General features: G+C 48.6%; 1 protein-coding gene across 5 annotated transcripts in view; it reads left to right on the top strand.

Annotated features, from left to right (window-relative positions):
• Positions 1 to 21,001: 21,001 nt before the first annotated feature.
• DOCK5 (dedicator of cytokinesis 5) overlaps positions 21,002 to 24,558 on the top strand; it is a 78,528-nt gene continuing 74,971 nt past the window's right edge. For all 5 annotated transcript variants that reach the window (XR_010993910.1, XM_068174589.1, XM_068174590.1 and 2 more), the window contains exon 1: positions 21,002 to 21,230. Coding sequence is in view for 4 of the 5 variants with exons in the window: in XM_068174589.1 (XP_068030690.1) it covers positions 21,188 to 21,230 (43 nt within the window). In the remaining variant the exon portion in view is untranslated. The remainder of the gene's footprint in view (positions 21,231 to 24,558) is intronic.

Raw genomic sequence — 24,558 nt, forward strand, 5'->3', positions numbered from 1 at the left:
GCCCATGAGGAATGGGGGGATGGAGGGACCATTAGCAAATGCCATTTGCTGACCTCAGCCTTGCCCACGGGGGGAATGAATGATGAACAAAGACACATCCCCCATTTGTGGTTACCCAGAAGGAAGGGGCTCAAAGGGTCAGCCATGCATTATTCCTGGAGAACAGGGACGGGGTCTGGGCGAGGGGCAGATGTGAGATGTGATGGATATTCCTGATCTCAGCCCCAGCAAGGGCTGAGCAGGAGGATCCTGCAGGGCTCACCCTGGATTTACTGAGGCCCATCTGCCCCCTTCGCACCAGCAGGAATGGTGGCATGGATTGGAAGGAGCAGATAAGGCTGGGTTGGATGTTGGGGGTGCTGTTAGGGCACACTTTCGGTGCTCTCCTCAAAAGGGGCAGAGCCCCCAGCCCTGCCCAGGCTCCTGGGGAGGGAGGCACGTTCAGTGCTCTGCAGTGACAGCTCCACACCTGGAAAAAATCCATCAGCTGTCCTGGCTCCAGTTCTCTTCCCTCACACAGTCCCTTCCTGCCCAGAGAGCAAAACATCAACTGAGGCTGCTCTAATTACCCTTACCTCCCAAAAGCTGTTAGTCAAATCCAGATTTACTGAGATTTTTTAGAGAATTCCGATTTTTTTTACCAACACACCCATATTCCAGCTATTTGATGGCACATTTTCCTCCAAAAGCTTTTTATTGGAGTGTTTCAGGCCTGCCCAGAGCCCTGACCTTGCTTTGCTTTTCAGAGCTGTTGTGTAGCTCCCATTATGTTTTCCTGGATTAGAACTAAAGCCCAGCGTGCCTCCAGAGGATAAATAATGTATAGAATCAAGCTGGAAGCTGGCTAGAAGATAATTGCCTGCAGTCCAGTCATCTGGAGTCCCATTTAAAGTTCCATTTCACTCCTGAAGCCAATCCCAGCAGCAGGGCTTTGGGGATCAGATCGTGCTGCTGCTCCCTGCCCGTCTTTGGCCCATTGATGGAGTGTGCAGCTGCAGGCCCAATAAAGAAATCAATCAATAGGATCAGGCCCTGCGGCTGATCAATGCAGCCTTAAAAGCCTGCAGATCACATTACAAGGGTGCCTGCTCCTGCAGGCTCAGCAGATGTGGCTGCAGGCTGGGATTTGGCACGGAAATGGGACTGGAAATGAGCCGGGCTCCCCTGCAGCCCACCCTGCCCCTTCTCCTGGGGGGCCTCTGTGTAAAGCCCTTTTTGGGCCGTGGCTCTGCCATAACCAGAAATGCTTTTGGGTTTTGTCCTTCTGTTCCGTTCTTTGCACAAAGCGAGAGGAATTTCACCTCGGAAAAGCTGCTCCAGCCCTGCCTTCAGTGATCGTATCACCGCCCACAGTGACAATATCCACCGGGACAGGAATGAACTCCCACCCTTGTGCCTGGCTGCCGCCCTGGAGGCACCAAGCAGCACCGAGGAAGTGCAGCTGTGACAGAGCAGAGCAAGTCAGAGGATCTTTTACCAGCCACCACCAGGATTTATTTATTTCTGTCCATTTGATGTGCAAGAATGTGTGGTTTTATTTTTGGCAATCAGCCTCTCTGTTGTCACTTATTCCCATTCTCATCCGTGACATTTTGACATGTCAATAACATTCTGGAGGCTCATCCCAGTGGCAAGATGATATTAAAAAGCTGAGGATGAAATAGCCAGGTTTGTAGAAGATTTGGAGGAGAACTCTACAAGCACTGATTCCCCCTGAGATATTGAGAATTTATGAGGCAAGAAAAGAATGGAAGGTTTGCCCAAAGTGACACATAGCAGTGAGGAAGAGCAATTTGAACCTGGACGTTTTTCACAGTTATCCACTAATTACCATCCCTCCTTAAATCACACATAATAATAAAGGAAATTCCACAGAATTCCACACAGGAAAACATCTCCAGGGCTGTGATCTCACCCATCAAGTGCTTCTCTCCACCTTTATCCACAGCATGCCCTAATAAATACCTGCATCATGAAGCACCTGAAGAAATTGGGACTCTTTTCTTGAATTCTCTGGACTTTTAATTAGGGACCCACCTTTAATTAGGGACACAAAGGTGCCTGAGTCTGTTACAGTTCCACCCAGTTCAGGAGAATATTCTTGCTCCTGATTTCTCAAGCCAGCAGGAGTTTTCTGTGGAATGGGGACAGCCCTGTGCACCCCTATCTCCTCTGGGAGGGGCAGAAATGAAGAGAAAATTTTGGGGGTTAATGCCAAGTGCTTTCAAATCCATAACAGCCATGGCTGGGCCCCACAGACATTAAAATGACCTAAATATCTGTTTATTTAACACCTTGTTTCAGCTCAGGTGAAAACAGCTTGTTTTCATCCAAACCCCAGTGCCCTCACCCTGTTCCACAGCTGATGCTTCCTCCAGATCCCTCTTTCCCATTTCCAACAAATTTGTTCTTTTGAAATGCAGAACAGTGGCAGGAGCTGTGCTAGGGGGAGAATCCTGAGTCTGTAGCTGAGGAGCCTTTATTTTAAAAACAGGGAGTTCACAAACATGAAAAGAAAAGCTTTGCAGGAAGAGGGGGTTGGCTCTGCCTTCCCAGGCTGCTGCTAATTCCTGTTCTCACCCAGAACTGCTTGGGGCCATCCCATTCCAGTGTACATTGAATTCCAGCCTGATTTTTTATGGATCCTGGGATTAAAGGAAGGGAATATCAGATCCTGGACCACAGGAACACTGCAAAGTTATAAAATGTTACAGGAGAGGCCAAGAATCATGGAATGGGTTGGGTTGGAAAGGACCTGAAAACTCATCCAGTGCCACCCTGCCGTGGCAGGGACACCTCCCACTGTCCCAGGGGGCTCCAGCCTGGCCTTGGGCACTGCCAGGGATCCAGGGGCAGCCCCAGCTGCTCTGGGAATTCCATCCCAGCCCCTCCTCACCCTCCCAGGGAGAAATTTCTTGCAATATAAGAATCCGCCTATACAATTTAAATTTTTATTACCAAGCACCAAATCCTGCTAATTTTCCTTCTGTTTTATCCACGGGATGTTGTGTAAGGAAAGATTAAGGATGGTTTTTGCCTTTTGTCTTTCCTGAGACCGTTTTTGCCCAGCCTGGCTTGGCACAGCTGCACAGTGACAGTGCCTGAGCTGTCTGGAGATCAGCAGTGACAGCAGAACATGACACAGATCAGCAAACAAACTGACCCCGTGTGTCCCGGTGGCACTGCACCAAACCACTCTGCTCTGCTGGCTTTTTCCCCTGCCTTTCCTCCTCTTCCTGCTCTTTTCCCTCCCCACTATTCTTTAAATGTCTTTTATTCCTCTCCAAAAGACTCCCAGCAAAGATTATTTATTTTGTGCAGTGCAAATTCACTCTTTCCCTACCACACTCTGTTTTGTCCTTGTCCTGTGTGCTCCACACTTCCTGTTCCAGCCACCTCAGGATCCTGACCTCATCCAGTTCCCATTTTAAATCAAATGACATCATGCCATGACATTTCTTTGGGAATTAGTTGTTTTTTTTGGTCAGCTCCTTCAGGTACTGGAAGGCCACAGGGAGGTCACCCCAAAGCGTCTCCTCTCCAGGTGAGCATTCCCAGCTCTCCCAGCCTGTCCTCGCAGTAGAGCTGTCCCATCCCTCTGATCACCCTGGAGCCTCCTCTGGACTCTCTTCAGCAGCTCCAGCTCCTTCCAGCTCCTTCCAGGTTCTTCTCTCCAGCAGCTCCTGGGTGCAGGGCTTGGCCAGCTCTGCAGGGGGGTCTCACCTGAGTGGGTCAGAATGGGAGAACCTGGGAATGGTTCCGTGGCTCCTCTGGCCTGGCTGGGACATTCCTGCAGCAGCCCCACCCTCCGTGCTCCCTTGTCACTCCAAGCTGACCCAGCAGTGACAGCCAGGCTCACCCACAGAGCCAAAACCCCAACCCAAACCCTGCCAGGGTTTATTTCTGCTGCTGGAGCTCCAGGAGTTGCTGTGAACACAGCAGAGCCCAGTTTGCTGCACCGGGCTCCTGAGCCTGCCTTCTGCCGGGGGGCTCAGGGTCCCTCCTGCCTCTTCCCAGGGCATTTGTTTGGCTCCTTCCCTCTCTTGCTGGGGGTGTTTCACCCTGCCCTGGTTGCCCCCCGCTTTCCCTCTGGTGCAGCCTCAGGCTGTGAGCAGCAGGGCTGCCTCTGCAGCGCATCCTCCTGGCCCTGCTGCAGAGGCATCAATAAATCCCAGAGCTTCCTCAGCGTGCCCAAAGCTGGGCTGCCCTTCACAGGGGAGTGAGGATACTGCTGCTCTGGCTCTTCCCACATTTCAGTCAGCTCTGACCTCGGGAACTGCTCTAATTTGTGCTCTGTGGCAGCTCCCTTGCACACCAGTGACAGATCAAAAGTAGGGGACTGCAGAATAGCCTGTTCAGGTTCCTCAGATCCTGGCACTGAGATTTATCTAAGGAAGAGCAGCAATCCAAGTGAAATATTTGTGTGGAGCAGATGGATTTATTTGGTGATCTGACACAGATTCTTATCCTGGAAAGAAATTCAGGTCAGTTGTGAAATTAAAAGTCAAAGACATTCCTTTAGGAGATGGTTCTCTGACTAACTTCAGCAAAGTTCCACTTTTGCTTCATCCTTCCGGCCAAAAGTCTTTTCTGAGGCAGAGCTGGGTTTACAAATAGCTAATTTTTCACCAAAACCAGAGCCTGTGAGAAAGTTAGTGTGCAGCCTGTGCCTCAGTTTGCCAGATAAACCAGCTGGGCTTGGGAAAATTGCAGTGTCATTCCTGCCTTGTAGCGGAGCTTTGCAGTGAGGATCCAGGAACTTGGATTCCCAGGCAGGCATTTCAAACCCTGCTGCCTGCAGCAAGGAGAGAAAAAGAACAAACAAAAATATCCTTTCCATGCTCACATGGACATAAATATCTATTGGAACTTTGTCAGGAGGAAAGGGGCAGTTACAGCAAACACAGATCACTCCTACCTGGACTTTCTGGCTCCAACCCCACATTTTTCTGCCTTTCTTTTTTCTTTTTATTTTTTTTTTCTTTTTTCTTTTTTTCCTTTTGAGGCAGTTTGCCCTGAAAATAGTTAAGCTCTGGGTCTGATGCCAGCATTGCAGCAAGGGGATGGAGCAAAGCTGAAGGGCAGCAGGATGGATGTGCTGCATCTTTAACTGGGTGTGCCCAGCCACTTGCTGCAGTCTCTGCTGCAGTGAGGGCTCTGCTGCCTCGTTAACCCTCTTCAGTTAATGACAATTGCAGCTGGTGGCACACTCAGGCAGACAATTTGTCTGTGAAAAAAAAATTAGCCCATGAAGGGTGGGAAACTTCCCCCAGCACATCCCCTAGCTCTGCCAGCACCCAGCCCAGGGGTCTGTCCCCGAGCCTGTGCTTTAGGGAGTTAAAAGGTGCTGCTGGGCACAAAAAGGAGCCGGGCAGGGATTGCAGCACCCGCAGCATCTCGCCCCATCAAACACCTCTGCAGAATCTGCTGGATGTGGCACTTACACGGAGATGATTGGGCTGCTGAGCTTCCTTTGCATTTTTAACAGTCCCTTAAACTCATCTGATGTGTGGTCAGGAAAGGTGCTGGCTTCTGAAAGTCCTGAGAAGCAGCTTTTAGAGGATTAAGACAGAAATTATTTTGAAAGTGTGTGTAATGCCTTCACAACTGCAGTGCTAGCTGGTGAGAGGAGAGGTGAGAGCTTGCAGCCCAGAATATTAACTCAGGGCTCAGATGTGAATTAGAGACACGTTGCTTAAGAAATAGGGGAAAAACTGCACAAGAAGGATGGAGCCTTTTGTGCTAAGAGAAAATAAGCACATTTATTTAGGGCTGTGGGCACTGCTGCTGTGAAGGCTGGTGATCCAAAGCTTTCCATGGGATGCTTTGGGCATCCAAAGCTTTCCCCAGCCTCCTTGAGGGCTCGTTCTCTTTATATCAAAACAGCCATCTGTGACAGAAGTATCATATTAAAATCCTGGGGAATTTGTTTGTTCTAAACTCGGTAGGCAGTGTTTGCAGTTATTTTTAGAGACATTTCCTCAGCACACCTTGCAATTCCTCCCTGTGCAGACACTAAGTGCTGCTCTCAGAACAATCCCAGCGTCACCAGCTGCACTCGCTGCTCCAAACCTCATCCTTTTTTAATTGAGGTTTTGATCACGAAATGCATCTGAGACTTGATCTTCCTTCTGAGAAGATGGCGATGCCTTTTTTTTTTTTTTTAACCTAAATCCGAGAGTGATACTTAACCACAATAAAACTATAATTCCGTTGCTGCTTTAATAGCAGCTCGCACGTTCTCACACATTCACGCCTGGGGCTCATGGGCATGCATGAGCTCCTGCAGGATGTGTGGGATTCAGATAAAAGCTCCCAGCTCCTGGCGAGGGCTGGTTGCGGGATCAATCCCTGCAGTCAGGGGAGGGCAGGCATCACCCCTGCCTGCCCGAGAAGGGCTCGCTGTGCTTTTGGCACTGGGAACGGGAGAAGTTGCTCTGTTCCCACTGCTGCTGTGGAAATTCACAATTCTCAGGCCCCGCGGAGACTTCAGAGGGGGCTGCAGGAAGCAGAGACATTTCACTCGGGATTAGACAGCGCTGACATTTCCAGAGGGATGGCAGGGCCGGGGTGGGGAGGAAAAAAAACCCTCGGGGAGGGCTGGAACAGAGCAAACCGTTCCGGACCCCAGCGAGCATCAGCATCAGCAAAGAAATGCTGCTGATTCATCCGTGCGTTCTCCTCCTCCTTCGGACGAGCTCTGGTGCCACCAAGTGCCAGTTCCCCAGGCGGAGCCAGCCCTGCCCGCCCTGCCAGCCCATCCTTCCCAGGGCATGCAGCGATCTGTGTGAGACCGGAGCTAAAATAACCCCGAAACTGCACTAGAAAGGCTTGAGGTGGGCATTTACACCATGGGCCTTAAACCTGATTGCAAATGAGCTGTTAATTAGTGATTGAGCCCCCGTTCTCAGCTTAAATGTGGTGACTGAAATGACAGAAACAACAGTTCAGGAGCTGACCCAGCAGATGTAGGTCCTGCAGCACAGTTTAGAGCCAAAGAAGTGACAGATGCTTCATTCCTGAGCACGTCCTTCTCCCCAGCTACAGCCAGGGCAGGTTACTCAGCAGAATGTGCAGGGGTGGCCTGAGAGCCAACCTGGGGCTGCTGGGCTGGGTTTTGCATCCAAGGAAAGGGCTGGGAAAAGATTCTTTTGAAAAAGATTATTTCTTTTGAAAAAGATATGATTTCTTTTCCAGGGAAAGAGCTGGAAAAAAGATTATTTTGTTGGCCTCTGAAATCCAAATCGAAACCGAAGAGGAGGGAAGGTACAGCCTTAAACTGTGGCAGCTTTAAAGCTCTGATGGGTGAGACAGTGGCACATCCTGGGGATGCACTGATCTTATGTAATGTCAGATGTAAGAGTGCCAGCACTGACGTAAACTGGGAGCTGGGACATTTTTAGGTATTCACTCCTGAGTCTCAAGTGGACTGGCTGTGCCAGCACTCTCTGTGCTGCTTGGCTTTTGTTCTCAGCCACTCAAGGTGATTCAGGCTTGTCCTGCATTCCTTCTGCTGGGCTCTGGGAAGGGAATAATGCCTGGGCTTCAGAGCTCAGGTAATATAGAAATAGAAACTCCTGCTGCTCTTCTCCCATCAGCAGAGCTGTGCTGAACTGCACCATCTCCAGCAGCTGGGTCTTTTTTCAGCCCTTGATTCCTTTAGAACAAAACAGAAGATTTTATACCGGCTAAGGATGGTGTACTACTACAGCAGTGCTGTTAATAAGACTGGAATGCTTATCTATGAAATTAAACCTATGTTAGCAGACAGCTCTGAGTATTTGCAGCACATCCCTGCTGGAATGGGGTCTTCAGTGGAGAATTTCCCCCCACAGTGGATTTCTAATTGCTATTTTTACTGACATTTCCCAAATCAGTGAAGATGGGAAGCAGCCACAGGGCAGATAAAGCTCTCTGAATTTTCCTTTCCTGCTGTAGAAGAAAGGACAGAGTCCCTCAGTCTTGGCAAAGTGGATCACGAACCTCCCCAGGAGCTCAGTCTGCTCCTGCAGTGCTGAACAAAACCTTTCCATGTTCACAGGGCTGGGGATCATCAAATGCCAGCTCCACTCTACTCTGCTCTGCCTCCCTGCCCTGAACCCATGCACTGATGTGCCTGAGCTGGGGCTCACTGGGAGCTGAATCACAGCCCTGAACTGTCAGAGCTGGGCTGCAGCTGGCGGATTTGTGCCTTGTGAGGAACATTCAGGAGCAGCAGAGGTGTCAGAGCAGGCAGAGAGTGGGGCTGATTCACTGCAGGTCAGCTCCTCCACTCTCCTTGGCTCTCCAGTGCACACTTTGGATCAGTAATTAGGGACTGATGGAAGAAATGTGTTTATTTTCTCTTAGCACAAAAGGCTCCATCCTTCTTGTGCCGTTTCCCCCCTATTTCTTAAGCAGCGTGTCTCTAATTCACATCTGAGCCCTGAGTTAATATTCTGGGCTGAAAGCTCTCATCTCTCCTCTGTGACAAGCACATTTCTCTCTCTCTCAGGATTTTTCATTGAGGTGCAAAGAGAGAAGTGAAAGAGAAAACAATTTCTATTTCTGCTCCTTGTTTTTCTCTTGTGGAATGTGTTTGGAGAATTGTTTACCTAGAGCGAATGCCTGGTTGGAGCACGGTGGATTGTTTAGGCCTGATGGATAATCAGATCCACCTGTGTCTGGGCTCTGGAGAGCAGGGTCACGAGTTGTGAGTGAGTTAGAGATGACAGAGAGAGCAGCATGTAGTTTTTAGTATCCTCTTCTATATAGTATATTAATGTATCATAGCATAATTATAATAAAGAAATCATTCAGCCTTCTGAACTAAGTCAGACATCAGCATTCTTCCCATTGGGTTTGCTGACATCTACAACACTCCTCTCACCTCACAGGCACATTGAAGAATGTGCCTGGATCTGGACTCTCACAGAGCGTAATCCTCCACCCTGAGAGCTGCTGCTGGGTCAGGCACTTTTGTCTTACACTGATCAGACTTGGATTAGGGAAGCAATGCCAAAATCAAGCCTTCCTGCCTTTCTCTGCAGCTTTGGTGAAATTAGGCTGCTGTGTTAGAGATAACTCTGACCTGGGCTGAATTACTGGGGCAGGGTATTGACAAGCTGTTCCTCATCCATATCTACACTAAACTCAATAATTAAAATCCCAACAAATAGGAAGACACAGAGCAGCTTTTCCTTACCCACTACAGCGAGTTACAAGTTGCCAGCAAGTAATTCTATTTTCTTTTGCTTGCTGGGTTGACGCCCTGCTCCAGGCAGCGGGTACAGCTCTGGCAACAGCGAGCTGACGTCAAGCCCAGCACTCCTGAGCCTCAGGAACGGAGCTTTGTCAGGAATTCTCCTTGGCCAGAGCCACATCCAGCTCCTGCAGGCACAGCAGGTCTCATTCCCTGGGATCAGAGAGGTGAGAACAGCGTGCTGGCTCTGCCTGGATGGGGGGTGATTAATCAGGGCTGCTGGAGGGCTGGGAACAGCAAGAGCTGCTTCCCTGCAGGAGAAAGTCGCTGCTTGCCACACGATGCCACCTTCTGTGCACGGCAGAGTGGCACAGCCACTGCTCTCAGCATTCTGTGCAAGACAGAGGTTCCAGTCGCTCCCAGTTCCGTAGGACCTATGGAGTGAGTGGCCACTCACTCAGCTGGCAGTGCCCCCTCCCAGTGCCCCTGCCCTCCTGGGCTCCCGCAGTGACTCAGAGCAGGTGATTTTACTAAAAAAATCCATAAATATTCGTGTATGACATCCCCAATCTGCATATCAGCCAGTGTCACCCAGTGTCACCCAATATCAGCCAGTATCACCCAATATCAGCCAGTGTCACCCAATATCAGCCAGGATCACCCAATATCAGCCAGTGTCACCCAATATCAGCCAGGATCACCCAATATCAGCCAGGATCACCCAGTATCAGCCAGTGTCACCCAATATCACCCAATATCAGCCAGGATCACCCAATATCAGCCAGTGTCACCCAATATCACCCAGTGTCACCCAATATCACACAGTATCAGCCAGTGTCACCCAATATCAGCCAGTGTCACCCAATATCACCCAGTGTCACCCAGTATCACCCAATATCAGCCAGGATCACCCAATATCAGCCAGTGTCACCCAATATCAGCCAGGATCACCCAATATCAGCCAGTGTCACCCAATATCACCCAATATCAGCCAGTGTCACCCAATATCAGCCAGGATCACCCAATATCACCCAGTGTCACCCAATATCAGCCAGTGTCACCCAATATCCGCCAATATCACCCAATATCAGCCAGTGTCACCCAATATCAGCCAGGATCACCCAATATCACCCAGTGACACCCAATATCAGCCAGTGTCACGCAATATCACCCAATATCACCCAGTGTCACCCAATATCAGTCAGTGTCAGCCAGTATCAGCCAGTGTCACCCAATATCACCCAGTGTCACCCAATATCACACAGTATCACCCAGTGTCACCCAATATCAGCCAGTGTCACCCAATATCACCCAGTATCAGCCAGTGTCACCCAAGATCAGCCAGTGTCACCCAGTGTCACCCAATATCAGCCAGGATCACCCAATATCACCCAGTATCACCCAGTGTCACCCAATATCAGCCAGTATTACCCAATATCAGCCAGTGTCACCCAGTGTCACCCAATATCAGCCAGGATCACCCAATATCACACAGTATCACCCAGTGTCACCCAATATCAGCCAGTGTCACCCAATATCACCCAGTGTCACCCAATATCACACAGTATCAGCCAGTGTCACCCAATATCAGCCAGTGTCACCCAATATCACCCAGTGTCACCCAGTATCACCCAATATCACCCAGTGTCACCCAATATCAGCCAGTGTCACCCAATATCAGCCAGTGTCAGCCAGTGTCACCCAATATCACCCAATATCACCCAGTATCACCCAATATCACACAGTATCACCCAGTATCACCCAATATCGCCCAAATTTGGATTTCTGGAGTGGAGAAGTTCCCAGGAGAATCCAGCCCCTGGAGAATCAAACCTGAATGTGCCTGTACAATCAATTTCCTTTAAAATGTAAAGCCTTTTCCAAGCCAGAGAGAAGTAATTTATAGAGGACACTGCAAGCTCTCAAGTCTCTTATCAGCAGCACTGCAAGCAGCAGTATCCTGGAAAAGAGGTTATTGTGTTGCTTTTGTTTCTCAGTTGTGGTTCTCTGTATTGGGAATATGTCTCTTTCCTCTTTCTCAATGGGACAAAGGGGAAATAAAGTTAAATGAAAAAAAATGTAGAAAGATAAAACTCATAAAAAGAGCCAGCATTGGATGAATGGAGAAATTCTTAGGGCTCTGAATGTATCATTGATGTGCTCATTTACTCCTATGCAAATGCAGCTGAGTCATAAAAGCAGACAGACTTTATTTTTTTAATTCTAAAATCTGCTTCTGCTTTTTTTCAGAGCATTTCTTGTAAAGATCTCTGAGCTGCTTATGCAAATAAATCAAACCCTGCAAGCAAATAGAGAATTTGTGTTTAGAGAGGATGCAAAGATGCTGCCCTTAAGTTGTAAATTAATACTTCTGAAGAATTGCACAGAACCACTCAAAATTGCAGCAAAATCAAGCCCATTTGAGGTTTGCAGCTCCATCCTAAATGGAGATCAGTCTGAGCCACAAAATCTGGGGTTTGTGTGGTTTTTTGGTCCTTTATTGTCTGTGATTAGATCTAGAAATTGCTTGAGCTTATCAGCTCTAAGATCTGGATTTTATTTTTCTTTTTATTAGCATTGATTTGTTACTGGAGCAATAATTAAATGTGACAGCAGAGATAAGGAAGCAGCAAATCCTGGGAGAGTGCTCAGGTCCTTCCCTGCTTTGCTCTCTCCAGAGGAATCTAAAATTCCCATCCCAACCCGAAAGTCGGTGACTTTTTGTGAGAAGCAACCCGTAGACCAAGGCTGAACAATCATTTTTGGGTACAAAATGCATCTAAATTCCTTAGGAAAAACACTTTACTCCTGCATGGGGCTGGAGAGGGACTTTGGGGTGCGTGACAGGGGTGTCACTGGATGATCTTTAAGGTCCCTTCCAACTCAGACCATTCCATGATCCCAAACACATTTCCAGCTTAAATAGGGGATTTTGGCTCTCTGCTCTCCTGACTGCCAAAATCAGAGGCTTCATTTTATAGCAACACTTTTCACATAAACCTCCCAGGAGGACAGGAGAAAAAAATAAAATAAAAGACTACTGCATTTAAAAAAAAAGACTCATTGATTGCCATCTGCTGAAGACATGTCCCAAGAATTATTGGGAGCTCATTTCCAGCCTTGGAAATGTTGATTAAGTCTGACCACACCACCCCCCTGCTGAGGACACTTTCGGGAACAAGGCATTAAAGATGTAAGAGCTGCATTAAATATAAAATAATCAATATCCAGGACCCAGCTGTGATGGATGGCCACCACAGAGGGCTCCTCCTAACAGGCACTTTGGAATTAGCCAGGGGTTATTAATGAAAATCCTGCCAGAACTTCCTCCTTTTAATCTTCCCCATGATATGGAAAGGGAGGGAGGAAGGGATAAGCAGAATTACTGGCACAGAAAGGAAAATGTGAATTCAGAGTCTGGAATTCTCGTTCCAGACTCTGAATTCAGAGTGAATGAGTCCAGCTGCACCCCTGGGTTTAGGGCAGTTCTGTAATCCTGGCTCTGTTGAGGGTACAGAGGTGCAGGAATGAGGGGGGAACTGGAAAAACTCCACCTGAATTCACACTGGTGTAAATAAGCAGAGTTTCTGCCCAAGATGCCAAAAATCTCAGTCAATTTTCATCTTATTAGCCCAAACAAATATCACTCCTGATCAGCTCAGCTCCTCAAGTGCTGGCAAAACACCTTTTTGCTCTTAGTACTAAACCCAAACCCACTCCAGCTCTCCTTGCTGTGCAGTAATTGGGAATTCCTTCATCTTTTTCTTCATTCTTTAGCCTTTTTTCCCAGTGAAATTCCTACCCAGGTGGGTAAGAAATGCCATAATAGCAGAGTTTATTTTTCCATCAGGAAACAAAACTGAGCTCTGTCCCTATGGCTCTGATTATAAACCCATTTTAATTTCCATGGTAAATGGAAACAGTAGAACAGAAGCAGCCCCTCAGAACCTCAGCAATACCTTCCTACAAAACGTTTATTTCCCCAGGAATTACTAGGGTAGAGAGCACAGGGGGCCTGGGCTCATTCTCAGTGTCATAAACCTCATCTTGCCCTTGGGGACACTTCTGCTGCTGTTCCAAACCCAGCAGAATTCCCTGCTTCCTTTGCTTCTGCGCAGCTCCAAACCATTCATGGAGCTGCTCTGTGGAATGACCTGCATAGAAAAAAATATTAGCTAATGGGTGAATGTGGAATTTTTAATATGGTTGGAAACAAGGGGCCAAACCCAAGCCTGTGACCTTTTAGTTCTCTAGAAATCATGAGCTGGAGGAAAGAAAAGAGGGAAGGGGAAGGGGAAGTGAAGATGTACCAGAGATCTTTGTCTCCAAACATTTTGTAATAAAAGCTGGGAGTACTAAAAGTCCATGTCTGCTCAGTTTGTTCACTCTTTTATTTCCTAGAAATAGTCACAGCTTCCAGCCCAAGAGTTTTGATGATGAGATTTTACCCAAGGCCACTGACTTGAAAAACCTTCCATCAAACTCTCAGCAGCCTTCCAGACAGAGGAACTGCAGCACAGCCTTTGCTGACCTGTTTATGGGATGCTTGAAAGGCAGATACAGCAATTCTGCTGTAAGGCAGCACCTTGGCATCACTACTTCAAACGCATCAGTCAGGTGGAATTCATCTCACAGCCCTCCCCGACACTGCTGGGACCAAGGTTTGGTGTGTGAAGTGTGAAAAGAAGGCAAAATGATTCTTCCAGTGAAGCTGTGCCGATTTCCACCCCCCGAACGAGTCCCTGATCCGAGGAACAAAGCCTGGCCTCCAGCAGGAGTTCAGGCAGGAGTGAGACAGAGTAAAAATTGAACAGGGTAGAAATCCATTTGGATTTAGGTGAAATGTGCCTCTTTGAGCTTGCTAACATAAGTAAAATATGCTGTTTAGTCTGGTAACTGCAGCACTAGCAAAACTGCCCCAGCTAAGGAGAAAGAATGCAAATTTCTAAGCTAAAGAGATAAGAGATAAAAGACTCCTCGGACCTTGAAACAGACAGCGCAGAGTGACCCAGGAGTTCTCTCTGTACTTTCTGACAAAAACTGAGTACAAGTGTAACTAGCTGTAAGTGTAATGAATATGTGTAAGTGTCATGAATATGCATGAACCTATTGTGAAAATCCATGAATATGCAAATTAGCTAGAGTAATAAAAAAGATCGAGAGTCCTCAGGAGCACGCATGTCCTTTGAAAGGAAAAGATCCCTCACACGCGCCCAGCGCTGTAAATACATACCAAATCTTACAAATCAATCAAAATTGTAAGGTTTTGATTCATCACCGCGATTCAGGAGCCCAAGGGTTCCTGTGCTGCTGCTCAGGAGGCTCTTCCTCAGTGCGTGGGGCAGCAACACGCAGAGAAAATGCACAGCTGAGATCTCTGCATGGTCCAGCACCTGAGGGATCGTTTCCCACCATGTTTCCCTTCAGAAATATTGATTTGGGACTTCACACCTTCCTCCTGTACTCGCTGGTGGTCTCTCCCTGAAGGAAATTCAGGCATTTATCTCGCTGGCACTGGCAGCTCAGGATGTGCTCGGAAGTGCTGCACACAAGCCAGGCCACCCTCAAACACTCCCGAGCTTTGCTGCTAAAGCAAAAGCTGATTTGAGTCATTGATGCTTTGATCTGCATGGACAGAGCTGCCTGAGCAAAGGGAAATCACCATCTGGGGAAAGTGCTGGCTGAATGGGAGGTTTTTCTGTCTCTCCTTAGAAAGAAGCGGACGGAGGAGGGGCAGGGAAGCTGAGCTTTGAAATTTTAATAAACTCAGCCATAAAATACAAAGCGATGAAAATGGAAACGGCAGCGGACAGCTCCTCTGATTGCAGGACACATCAAGGCAGAAACTTCCCCAGCTGCCCAGGGCTGTTGCAGTCTCCATTCCTGATGAACTGAGAGGAGTCAGCTTTCAGGAGTCAGGTGGCTCTGAAAATATTTGCACAGAATCACAAAATGGGGAAGAAGACATTTCAGGGAATATTCCTCTGGAGAAAGAGCCATAAACCTCTCTGACAAATCATTGTCCTGCTCAGCTCTGTGTTACCCAATTTAACAGGGGCAGAATTCTCCTGAATCAACAGCTTTGCCCCACTAGGGCTGAGGGAATGCAGGGCTGACTGGGAATCCAGGGAATTCCGTGGCACTGAGGCAGAATTCCATGCCAGGTCCTGCTGATAAAGGGAATTAAAACCCTCTGGACCTCTCCAAGAAGCCTGTGCCTGCCTATTGTTGGAAGGCAGATCCAAAAATCACTAGAACCGGGAGGTTTTGGACATCGCTGAACCCAACTGAGTGAGCTGTGGTGGAGTCACCACCCCTGGAAGTGTCCAAAGGCAGGGTGGGATCTGGAGATTTGGGGATGTGCTGTGCTGGGCACGCTGGGACTGGCTGAGGTTGGGTTTGGTGGTTTTTTTCCCAGTCTTGGAGGACTTTTCCAACCTTGGAGGATTTTTCCAACCTTGGAGACCTTTCCCAACCTCAATGATTCCATGCCAGGGTCTCTGCAGCTCCTGGGTTTGAGCTGGGAGTGCTGGGGAGGTGCAGAGCCAGGTCATTATTGACTCTGACACACACTAACAAACCCAAACTTGAGTGACTCCTGGGGAATTCACTGTTCCTGGATTCCTTTCAGCAGGAATCTGAGGCACTTTTGAACTCCTACAAGGCGCCTTTCAGCATCATTAAGCACCTAAACACCTTTACAAATCTGTCCCCAGGAAATCTCCCGTCCAAATCCTGAAACGTTTGGTAGTTTTACACAAAAGCAACAACTTTTTCAGGAGCACAAATCCTATTTCCAGCTGAGAAACAGGCAGAGCACAGTGTAACCCACAGCAGCTCATGCATTGCTGCAAGGTTTCTGTCTCCTGCAAACCCAGTTCAGTGTGTTCCACCTTCCTGCAGGGATGGAAAGAAATCATTTCTGTACTGGATGAAACAACAATTTTTCCCTCCCCTGTCCAGCTGCAGATGGGAACAAGTTTGTCACACCTTGGCTCCATCAGAGCTGGGTTCTGGTGCCTGTAAATTCAGTTTAATTAATGAACTCTGCCCTTTCTCACAGAATGGCTGGAGCCAGGGGAACTGGTGGCAGGTAAAGAGTGGTTTTGCTTAAAAAATGTTTAGAAATACACCTGACACCTCAACAGAACACAAAATGAACTGCCAAGAGGGTAATGCAAACCAAGGGACAAAATCAACATTATCAGACAACTGGGTAACAAAATGTGCAGTGGAATATTCAGACAGAACCTATCTGGGCAATGGGAATATCTCAAACATTGTTCCATGATAAAACATGTTCAGGCAGATGGATAAACCCACTGCTTCCCTCCTTTTTGTGGGGTATTTGCATATTTAATTAGCCACCCTACTCTGCTGCTTTTCTGCATGGTTTCTGCTGGGGACTGAAAACCAAGAGTTCAATTCTCATCAGACCTGATCATTCATCTTCAGAGGGACCGACTTATTACATCAATGAGCAGATGGCTTTTCTTGTATGAGGTTTTTTGTTGGCTTCATTATTTTATTTTTTTCTCCAGTTTCCTGTTGCTAAAATATAACCTGGTTTACTCAAGGGCCCTCTTTGCTGTTTATACACTCACAAAACCTGGCTTGAGAGGATCCAGACTGATCCAGGAGAACTCTTAAGCATTATCCCAGAAAAAAAACCCAACATTTTTTTTCCTTTTCCCATCGTTTTAGCTGTAGTAACACTTTAACTGCTGTAGATCTGATTTGGACACAGGAGGGCACCAGAATTCCATTTCTTAAACTTCAGTTGTGCCACAAAAAAAAAAAAAAAAAAAAAAAAAAAAAAAAAAAAAAAAAAGAGGATGTCAGAAAAGTCTGCAAGAACAGGGCTTCTTTTTAATGACTTTAACTTCACATTCAGAAACTTAGAGACATTTAGAAATGTAGAGAAAGGTTCTCCTTTTGCAGCCTGATCTTTCACAAATGTGCTGCTCTTTCAGCTATAAAGGACCCAGGAGTAACATGACTTTCTTAGAGCACTAAAAATGTGGGTGAACCTCAGTCACCCAAATTCTGCCCAGCTCTGCTCTGTCCCATGACCTCAGAATCGGGGGTTTGATGTGGCTGAGAGTTAATTTCTGCTGCAGCCTCAATTAGAATTTAATTACTGATCCTGTTCCTGCTCGGGGCAGAGAAGAACAGGCTCCCCATCAATGGCCCTGTGAAGCGACAGAGAAAATGAGAAGGAAAACATGGATTTGGTAATAAAAAATGAAATAAAAGTCTTTCTGAAATAACTCCACCTTTCAGCGAGAGCTGAGCTCGCTCCCTGACACTTGCAAATCCTGATATTTGATGGAGCATTCCCCAAGTTCCCCCACTTGGGTAAAACCAGCACTCCAGTTGCTACTTGCCTGCCTTTCATGCTTTGCTCTGGTTTTCATTTGCTGCCAAGAATTTGTTTCACCTGGGCTGGAAAAACACTGGCACAGCTCAGGCAGCTTATCTAAAAATCAGGGATCTCACAGTAAAATCAGGGTCTGGGCTGTCAGTTCCACTCCTGAGCAGAGAATTGGCAGCCAGAATTCAGGAGGCCTTGAAAAAGAGTCGGTGTCTCCATGAAAACTTTTCTTCTTTAATGATCTGAGCAGGTTCCTCAGTCCCCCTCCTGTTCCCTACAGGACACCTCTCATTGAACTGATTCTCCTCTTTTTTTGGGGGGTTGTGTTGCAGAAATCAATGCCCAGGCCAAGTAAAATAAAAGAAATAAAGAAAGAATTAAAACTGCTTTTCTAAGGAAAGAAACAGCTGGTTTTGCTCTGCTGAGGAAAAACATTTTAACTGATTTTGGGTGCTAGCACACAGAGGACACCTTGAATTTCAGCAAGGAATATTTAATTCCAAGCACTGAAACTTTTACAGGATTTAACCATCAGCCCTGGAGGGTGATGGATGGAGCATTCTCACGATGGAAGGGAATGCAGAGTGATCCAAAAACCCCATTCTCCTTTGATTCTCTTGTTGCCATACACTGCAAAAAAACGGCCACAGAAAAGCCACATCCCAATCATAGCAGGGAATATTTCGAAATCCAGGTAGTCCGAAATCAGACCTAGAAAATCATAGTTAATTGTGCTGACATCCCAGTGACACTGCTCTTCACGTGAAGGCCTCAAAACCCTTTGCAATATCAAGTTTCCATTTATAAAGCCTGGGTGAATCTTTCAGGATTTGCCAAACCCATAAATAGTTTCTGTTCACATCCCACCGGGAGGGGCCTTGGCAGGGCGTGTGCTCTCTGAGCCCCCAGCTCCAGGGAAACACACCCTGGCCCTGCTCAGTCTTTAACCAGAGCATCTGCAGCTTTTTCTGCATGAGAACAAGGATTTTGTGTGCCAGAACGACGTCTGAGCGAGGCTGGCTGCGCTGAGTTGGTGTTTTATAAATAACAAATCAGTTAAGCAGCTCCAGCTTGCAAATCTTGTCTCATTTTCCTTCTGTCCCTCCTTGCCACGCTCTGTGCTGAGGCCCCAGGCACTGCTGGAGTTCTCAGCAGCACCTTGAGCCCCTGGGGAGCAGCTCCGGGATCATCTCCCCAGCAGCAGCCCTTGGGACAAGACCCAAACATCATTTCAGGGCAGGGTTTGGGTCAGGGTTATGAATTTTCCATAAAAAGGGTTATGAATTTGTGGCAAGCACATTTCTCTCTCTCAGGATTTTTATAAAGGTGCAAAGAGAGGAGTGAAAGAGAAAACAATTTCTATTTCTGCTCCTTGTTTTTCCTGTGTGGAATGAGTTTGGAGAATTGTTTACCTGGAGCGAACGCCTGGTTGGATCACGGTGGATTGTTTAGGCCTGATGGATAATCAGATCCACCTGTGTCTGGACTCTGGAGAGCAGGGTCACGAGTTGTGAGTGAGTTAGAGATGACAGAGAAAGTAGCATGTAGTTTTTAGTATCCTCTTTTATATAGTATATTAATGTATCATAGCATAATTATAATAAAGAATTCATTCAGCCTTCTGAACTAAGTCAGACATCATCATTCTTCCCATTGGGTTTGCTGACATCTACAACATGAATTTTCTGTAAATAGGGTTATGCATTTTCTGTAAATAGGGTTATGAATTTTCTGTAAGTAGGGCTATGAATTTTCTGTAAATTCACTTCCCCGGTTTGGCTGCCTGCTGTGAACGGGGTGTGACAGGACAGCACATCCTGGGTGAGTAACGCTCTGCGTGTGTGACAAAGCCAGCTCTGCTCCTGGGGGGGACAGATCAGCACCACTGTTACAAAAGCCAGGGCATGGTGCAGCAGGACTGTGGCTAAGGGTGACAGCGAGTGTCCTGCCTGCAGCTTTCGGCTTTTCTTTGGGTTTATTTGTTACAGCAAATTGCTGATAATTAATTCTTATTTATGCTGCTCTGCCCCTTACAGGCGCCAGGGAAGAGGAAGGAAAACTGAACTTACTGGAAACACAGGTGAGAGAGGAGGGACTATGGAAAACTCTTCCTGAACACGCCAGGCTGGAATCAGAGAGATCCCAAGTGATCTGCCCAGGGCACCCCGAGAGCTGAGCAATAACCCTGCCCTGCTGCCTCTCAGCTGCAGTGTAAAATAATCAAAAATGGGATGATGTCTCCAGATCTTCACGCTTTAATGCAATTAAAGAAGTGGTCAGATGTTACAATATTCTGAATGATCACTGTTCTCTTTCATGAGAGACAGAGGTGCCCTGTCCATGGCAGGGGGCTGGAAGGAGTTAAGATTAAAGTCCCCTCCAGCCCCACTATTGCATGATTCCATGGGCTCCACAGGCACTAATACAGACCACATCCAGTTACTACAGCCCTGGAGAGATGGGAAGAACCTGGATCTCCTCAGTTTAGCCCTAAGGCTGGGTGAACAATGTGACTTAACATCTCTTTAGGTGTTACTAAGCATCCCTGTCCCGGGACTTTTGCTGGCCCAGGTCTAGCCCCGCAGGGCCCAGCTCGTGCTCAGCTGGTCCCCGTGTCCCCAGCTCGAGGTGCTTCACCTCAAAGCCCTTTCTGGAGTGGCAGCTCCTGGCTCTGGAGTGGAGCTTTGCGTCACCGAGTGCCAAGTCAATCTCTAGAACATCGAGTCTCCTGTGAAGTGTGGCCCTGTGACATTTCCCAGATGCCTGGAGTGCTTTTCGAGTAACCTCGTTGTTTTCTTAGCTATTAATGAGTTACCTTGAACAGCGCAGCAGCCTTGGAGCAGCCTGGGCTGGTGGAAGGGGTTGGGATGACATGGGCACGAAGTTCCCTTCCAACCCAAACTATGCAGAATCACAGAATATCCTGAGCTGGAAGGGACCCACTGGGATCACTGATCCAACCCCTGCCCCAAAATCCCACCCTGGGCATCCCTGGAGTGGTGTCCAAACGCTCCTGGAGCTCTGGCAGCCTCGGGGCCGTGCCCATTCCATGGGGAGCCTGGGCAGTGCCAGCACCCTCTGGGGAAGAGCCTTTCCCTGATCCCCAGCCTTTCCCTGATCTCCACGCTCAGACTGACAGCGAAACCCCTCATTACCGTGACAGCGGGGCCGTTTCTGCACGCTCACACCCCAAACCCTTTGAGCAGCAATACCGAAACCACGACCCGGCTCCGTCCCGAGCGCTGCCCCGCTGGCTCGGGCCGTCTCCCGGTCCCGGGGCGGGGCCGTGCGGGACAGGTGATGCCGGGGGCGGGGAGAGCCGCCTCCTTCTCTTCCTCCTCCTCCTCCTCCTCCCGCGCTCTCCCCTCCCTCTCCTGCGCTCGGCGCGCCGGGGGAGGCTGCGAAGTTGGGCGTGTGCCGGGGAGTTTTTGGAGCGTGTTTGGGATCGAGTCTGGGAGGCAGGAGCGGAGCCAGGAGCGGAGCATGGCTGAGCAGCCCGCGGCGCCCGGCCCGCGGCTCCAGCGCGGGGCTGCGGCGGGCGAGGCGCGGCGCTGAGCGAAGCCCCGAACCCCCCGGGACCCCCCGGGACCCCCGGGACCCCCGGGACCCCCGGGACCCCCGGACCCGCCGGCATGGCCCGCTGGATCCCCACCAAGCGCGAGAAGTATGGGGTCGGTGAGTGAGTGCCAGCCGGGATGCCCCGGACCTGTGTGCCCCTTTCCCATCCCTTTCCTCTCTTGCCATGCCTTCCCTCTGTTCCGTACCTTTTCTCCCACTCCATCCCATCCCTTTCCCTTCTCTCCCTTCCTCTCTGTCCCTCCCATCCCTTCCCGGCTGCTCTCCGCTCGCGGTCCGGCAGTGCCCGCTCCCTGGATCCATCTCGGTGCTGCGTGTCCGGCGCCCTTTTCCAGGAACCCCTCAAAGTTCAGGGCTGACTTTTCTCATTTTGCCTCTCCAGCATGTTTTGCACTGAAAAAAGCTCTTAACACAGCAGGACAAAATTTGCCTTCTGGTGTGCCTGGAAGGAGATGTGATTGGGAAAGGATGAAGAGGGTGTCGTGGGCAAATTGAGGGCTCTGGGTGACGTCTTTGCCAGGGGCTGGAAATCTTGATTTAGGGTGAGGGATGGGGAAAGCTTGACTGGAAGTGTCCCAGGCCAGGTTGGACGGGGCTTGGAGCAACCTGGGGTAGTGGAAGGTGTCCCTGCCCATGGCAGAAGTGAAACTGGAGGAGCTTTAAGGTCCTTCCAAGCCAAACCATTCCGTGATTCTGTGACCGACGCCTTGTACCTCCTGCTCTCTCTTCTGTTTAAAAGGATTTTTCTGAGTGCAGGCTCACTTGTCTCTAACAGGAACAGAACCCCGTGGTGTTGCTGATAAAATTCCGCTTTGCTTGAGAGTTTAAACCCGCAGTTTTGAGGTTGGTGGTGAGAATTGGGCAGGGAACATTTGGCAGGAAGCCACTTATGACACAGAGAGCTTTTGATAACTTACTTTACTAAGAGTGATCTTTTGTGCCACTGGTGCTCAGCACTGGACTTCTCAATGTGAGAAAAAAAAATTACTAATTTTGTGCTTGCAAAGTGTTCATCGCCCCAGCTCCCATGAGGGTGTTCAGCCCGTGAGTTTGAAGGTGAAAAACCTCACCCTGTGTGATTTTCACAGTGAGCTCAAGCTGGGTGACCCCTCCACTTCAGAGTGGCTGTGCTGGGAGGCAGCTCAGCTCCTCGCAGGAGCTGCAGAGACATTTTACACCGCACAGCCTTATCTGGTTTCTCCAGGTAACTGGCAGGGTGTGGAGTGCTGACACCCTGAACTTTGTTTCTTGCTGTTTATCCATGGAAGTGTGCACATGGCCTGCTGAGATTGCTGCGGGCATCCGTAATTTCCAAACTTTGGTGGATGATCAGATAAGCCATATCCTGCCGGGGTGATTGCCGGTGCTGGTGTTTTCTGAGCACACCTTTGAGGCTGTTCCCCAGCTCGGAATGGCCTTGGGCAGCAGATGAATCAGAGGCACTCCTCTGACTTCCCTTTTATTTATTACCTTCCGGGGTGAGTTTTCCATGCTGGCCTCAGCCAGCTGCTCCTTGTGACAGCTCCTCTCCCAGAAAGGGCACTGGCCTGAGAATAAGCAGGATGGAGGGAAAAAATGCCTCTTCCTGCATGTTTCCACCCAAAAAGCGTGGGGTGGGACGTACCCTGTGACTCCTGGGTGATCAGCTGGGTAAAAAAGGTGGGTTTTTTCCCCCCTGGTGACATGGGGGATGTCCTGCTGCAGCTCTGGGGTTTTATTTGCAGCCAGGACCAATGAGGTTGATCCACAGGCAGTGACAGAATTATTTAGGCATTGCCTGGCTTTGTCAGGAAGTGTTTGACTCACTTGCATTGTAATTTTGTCAATTTGATGTTTGCAGACTTGATGAGTTTCGTATCTGCAAGTGTGTCCCGTGCTGTGCTCGAGGGCTCAGCTCTCACTGGTTTGGGGTTACTTTGGAGAGAATGATGAGGATTGAGAGGGAGGTTTGGGCTTTTGGGCTGGGACTATACCAGTGGTGAAGTGGCTGCAAGGAGGGGAATGCCCCAGTTTGTGTGGGGTGGTGACAAATCCCAGCCAGGGATGTGTCAAGTGCAAAGACACAGCTTCTGTTCAGAAAGAAAAGAAAAGACTGAGGGGGGGGGGAATCTCACCAATTGATATAAACATCTCCAAAGGGTGCCAGACGCTTCCCAGTCACGGCCATAAAATAAAACACGAGTTCCACCTCACCATGAGGAAGAACTTTTTCCATGGAGGTGGCAGAGCCCTGGAACAGCTCCAGGGAGGGCCTGGAATGTCCCTCTCTGGTGGCATCCCAAACCCACCTGGATGATTCCTGTGCCACCTGCTACAGCTGACCCTGCCTGGGCAGGGGCTTGGACTGGATGATCTCCAGAGGTCCCTTCCACCCCTAAAGAGTCTGGGGTTCTGCAAAAGAACACCCTGGTTGTAGCTGCTGATGGTCTCTGCTTTGGACACTTCTGTAGAACTACTTGGATTTATTTAAAACACAGCCCTGGAAGGCATGGCAATGAAGTGGGGAATTCCAGGAAGTCAGCCGTGTGATTCAGTGTCACTTGTCTGATTTCTGCCCTTCAGAAGGGTTTCTGTCCTGGATTATGTTTTACAGATCCGTGCATTGTGAGTTCCAATGGATTTGCTGGGTTGTAGCTCTGGCCTGGACTGGTTAAAGCTGGGGAGGCTCCCTTCCCCACAGATGGCAGAGGGCTGAGTTTGGAGTGGCAGGGAGGGTAAAACTGGGAATTGCAGTGTTTTTAGGGAAGCAAACGTGAGAGACAAGCAGCTTGCAGCTCTTGCAGCTTCCCCTTAGCAATGAATTCCCAACCAGGAGACAGATGGGATTTGGGGAGGCACAGAAACACCACGGATCAGCTCACAGGCAGCATCTCCTCCCTGAGCAACAGGGTTTGCTGGTCTGACAGGGCCTCCTTGCCACAGGCTTCACCTCTGATGTCGGACTGAAAGAGTATCTTCATGGGAAGCTGATGGGTTTTTGGGCCACACTGAACAAAATAACCTATTCTGGTAAAACCAGAATAACCTATTTTGAGTAAAACCTATGTGTTTTACTAACCTATTTTGAGTAAAACCTATGTGTTTTACTCAAAAAGGAGTTGTCATTTGCAGAAATCCTTCCACAAAGACTCTTTCCAGTCAAAGAACTCTGCTCTGAGGGAAAGAACACCTTAGTGAATTCCCAAGACTTTTAACTTTCCTTATCTATTTGTTTTAAAATTAACTTAGAGCATAAGGAGCCAATAATGTAATTACTTTCTTTTTCTGCTGGCAGTAACCTGGGTTTGCACTGCCTTTAACTCAAGTGCTATACCTGGGTTGTAAAACCAATTCTGTCATTGCTCATCAGCTGTTCTTCACTTTGTGGACCGGAGGCTGTTAATGGAGTGAGAGAACCTGGAGTCTGTGGAATCCTAAATTAGTCTGT

The sequence above is a fragment of the Anomalospiza imberbis genome, chromosome 28 (assembly GCF_031753505.1).
Source record: "Anomalospiza imberbis isolate Cuckoo-Finch-1a 21T00152 chromosome 28, ASM3175350v1, whole genome shotgun sequence".
Classification (NCBI taxonomy): Eukaryota; Metazoa; Chordata; class Aves; order Passeriformes; family Viduidae; genus Anomalospiza; species Anomalospiza imberbis.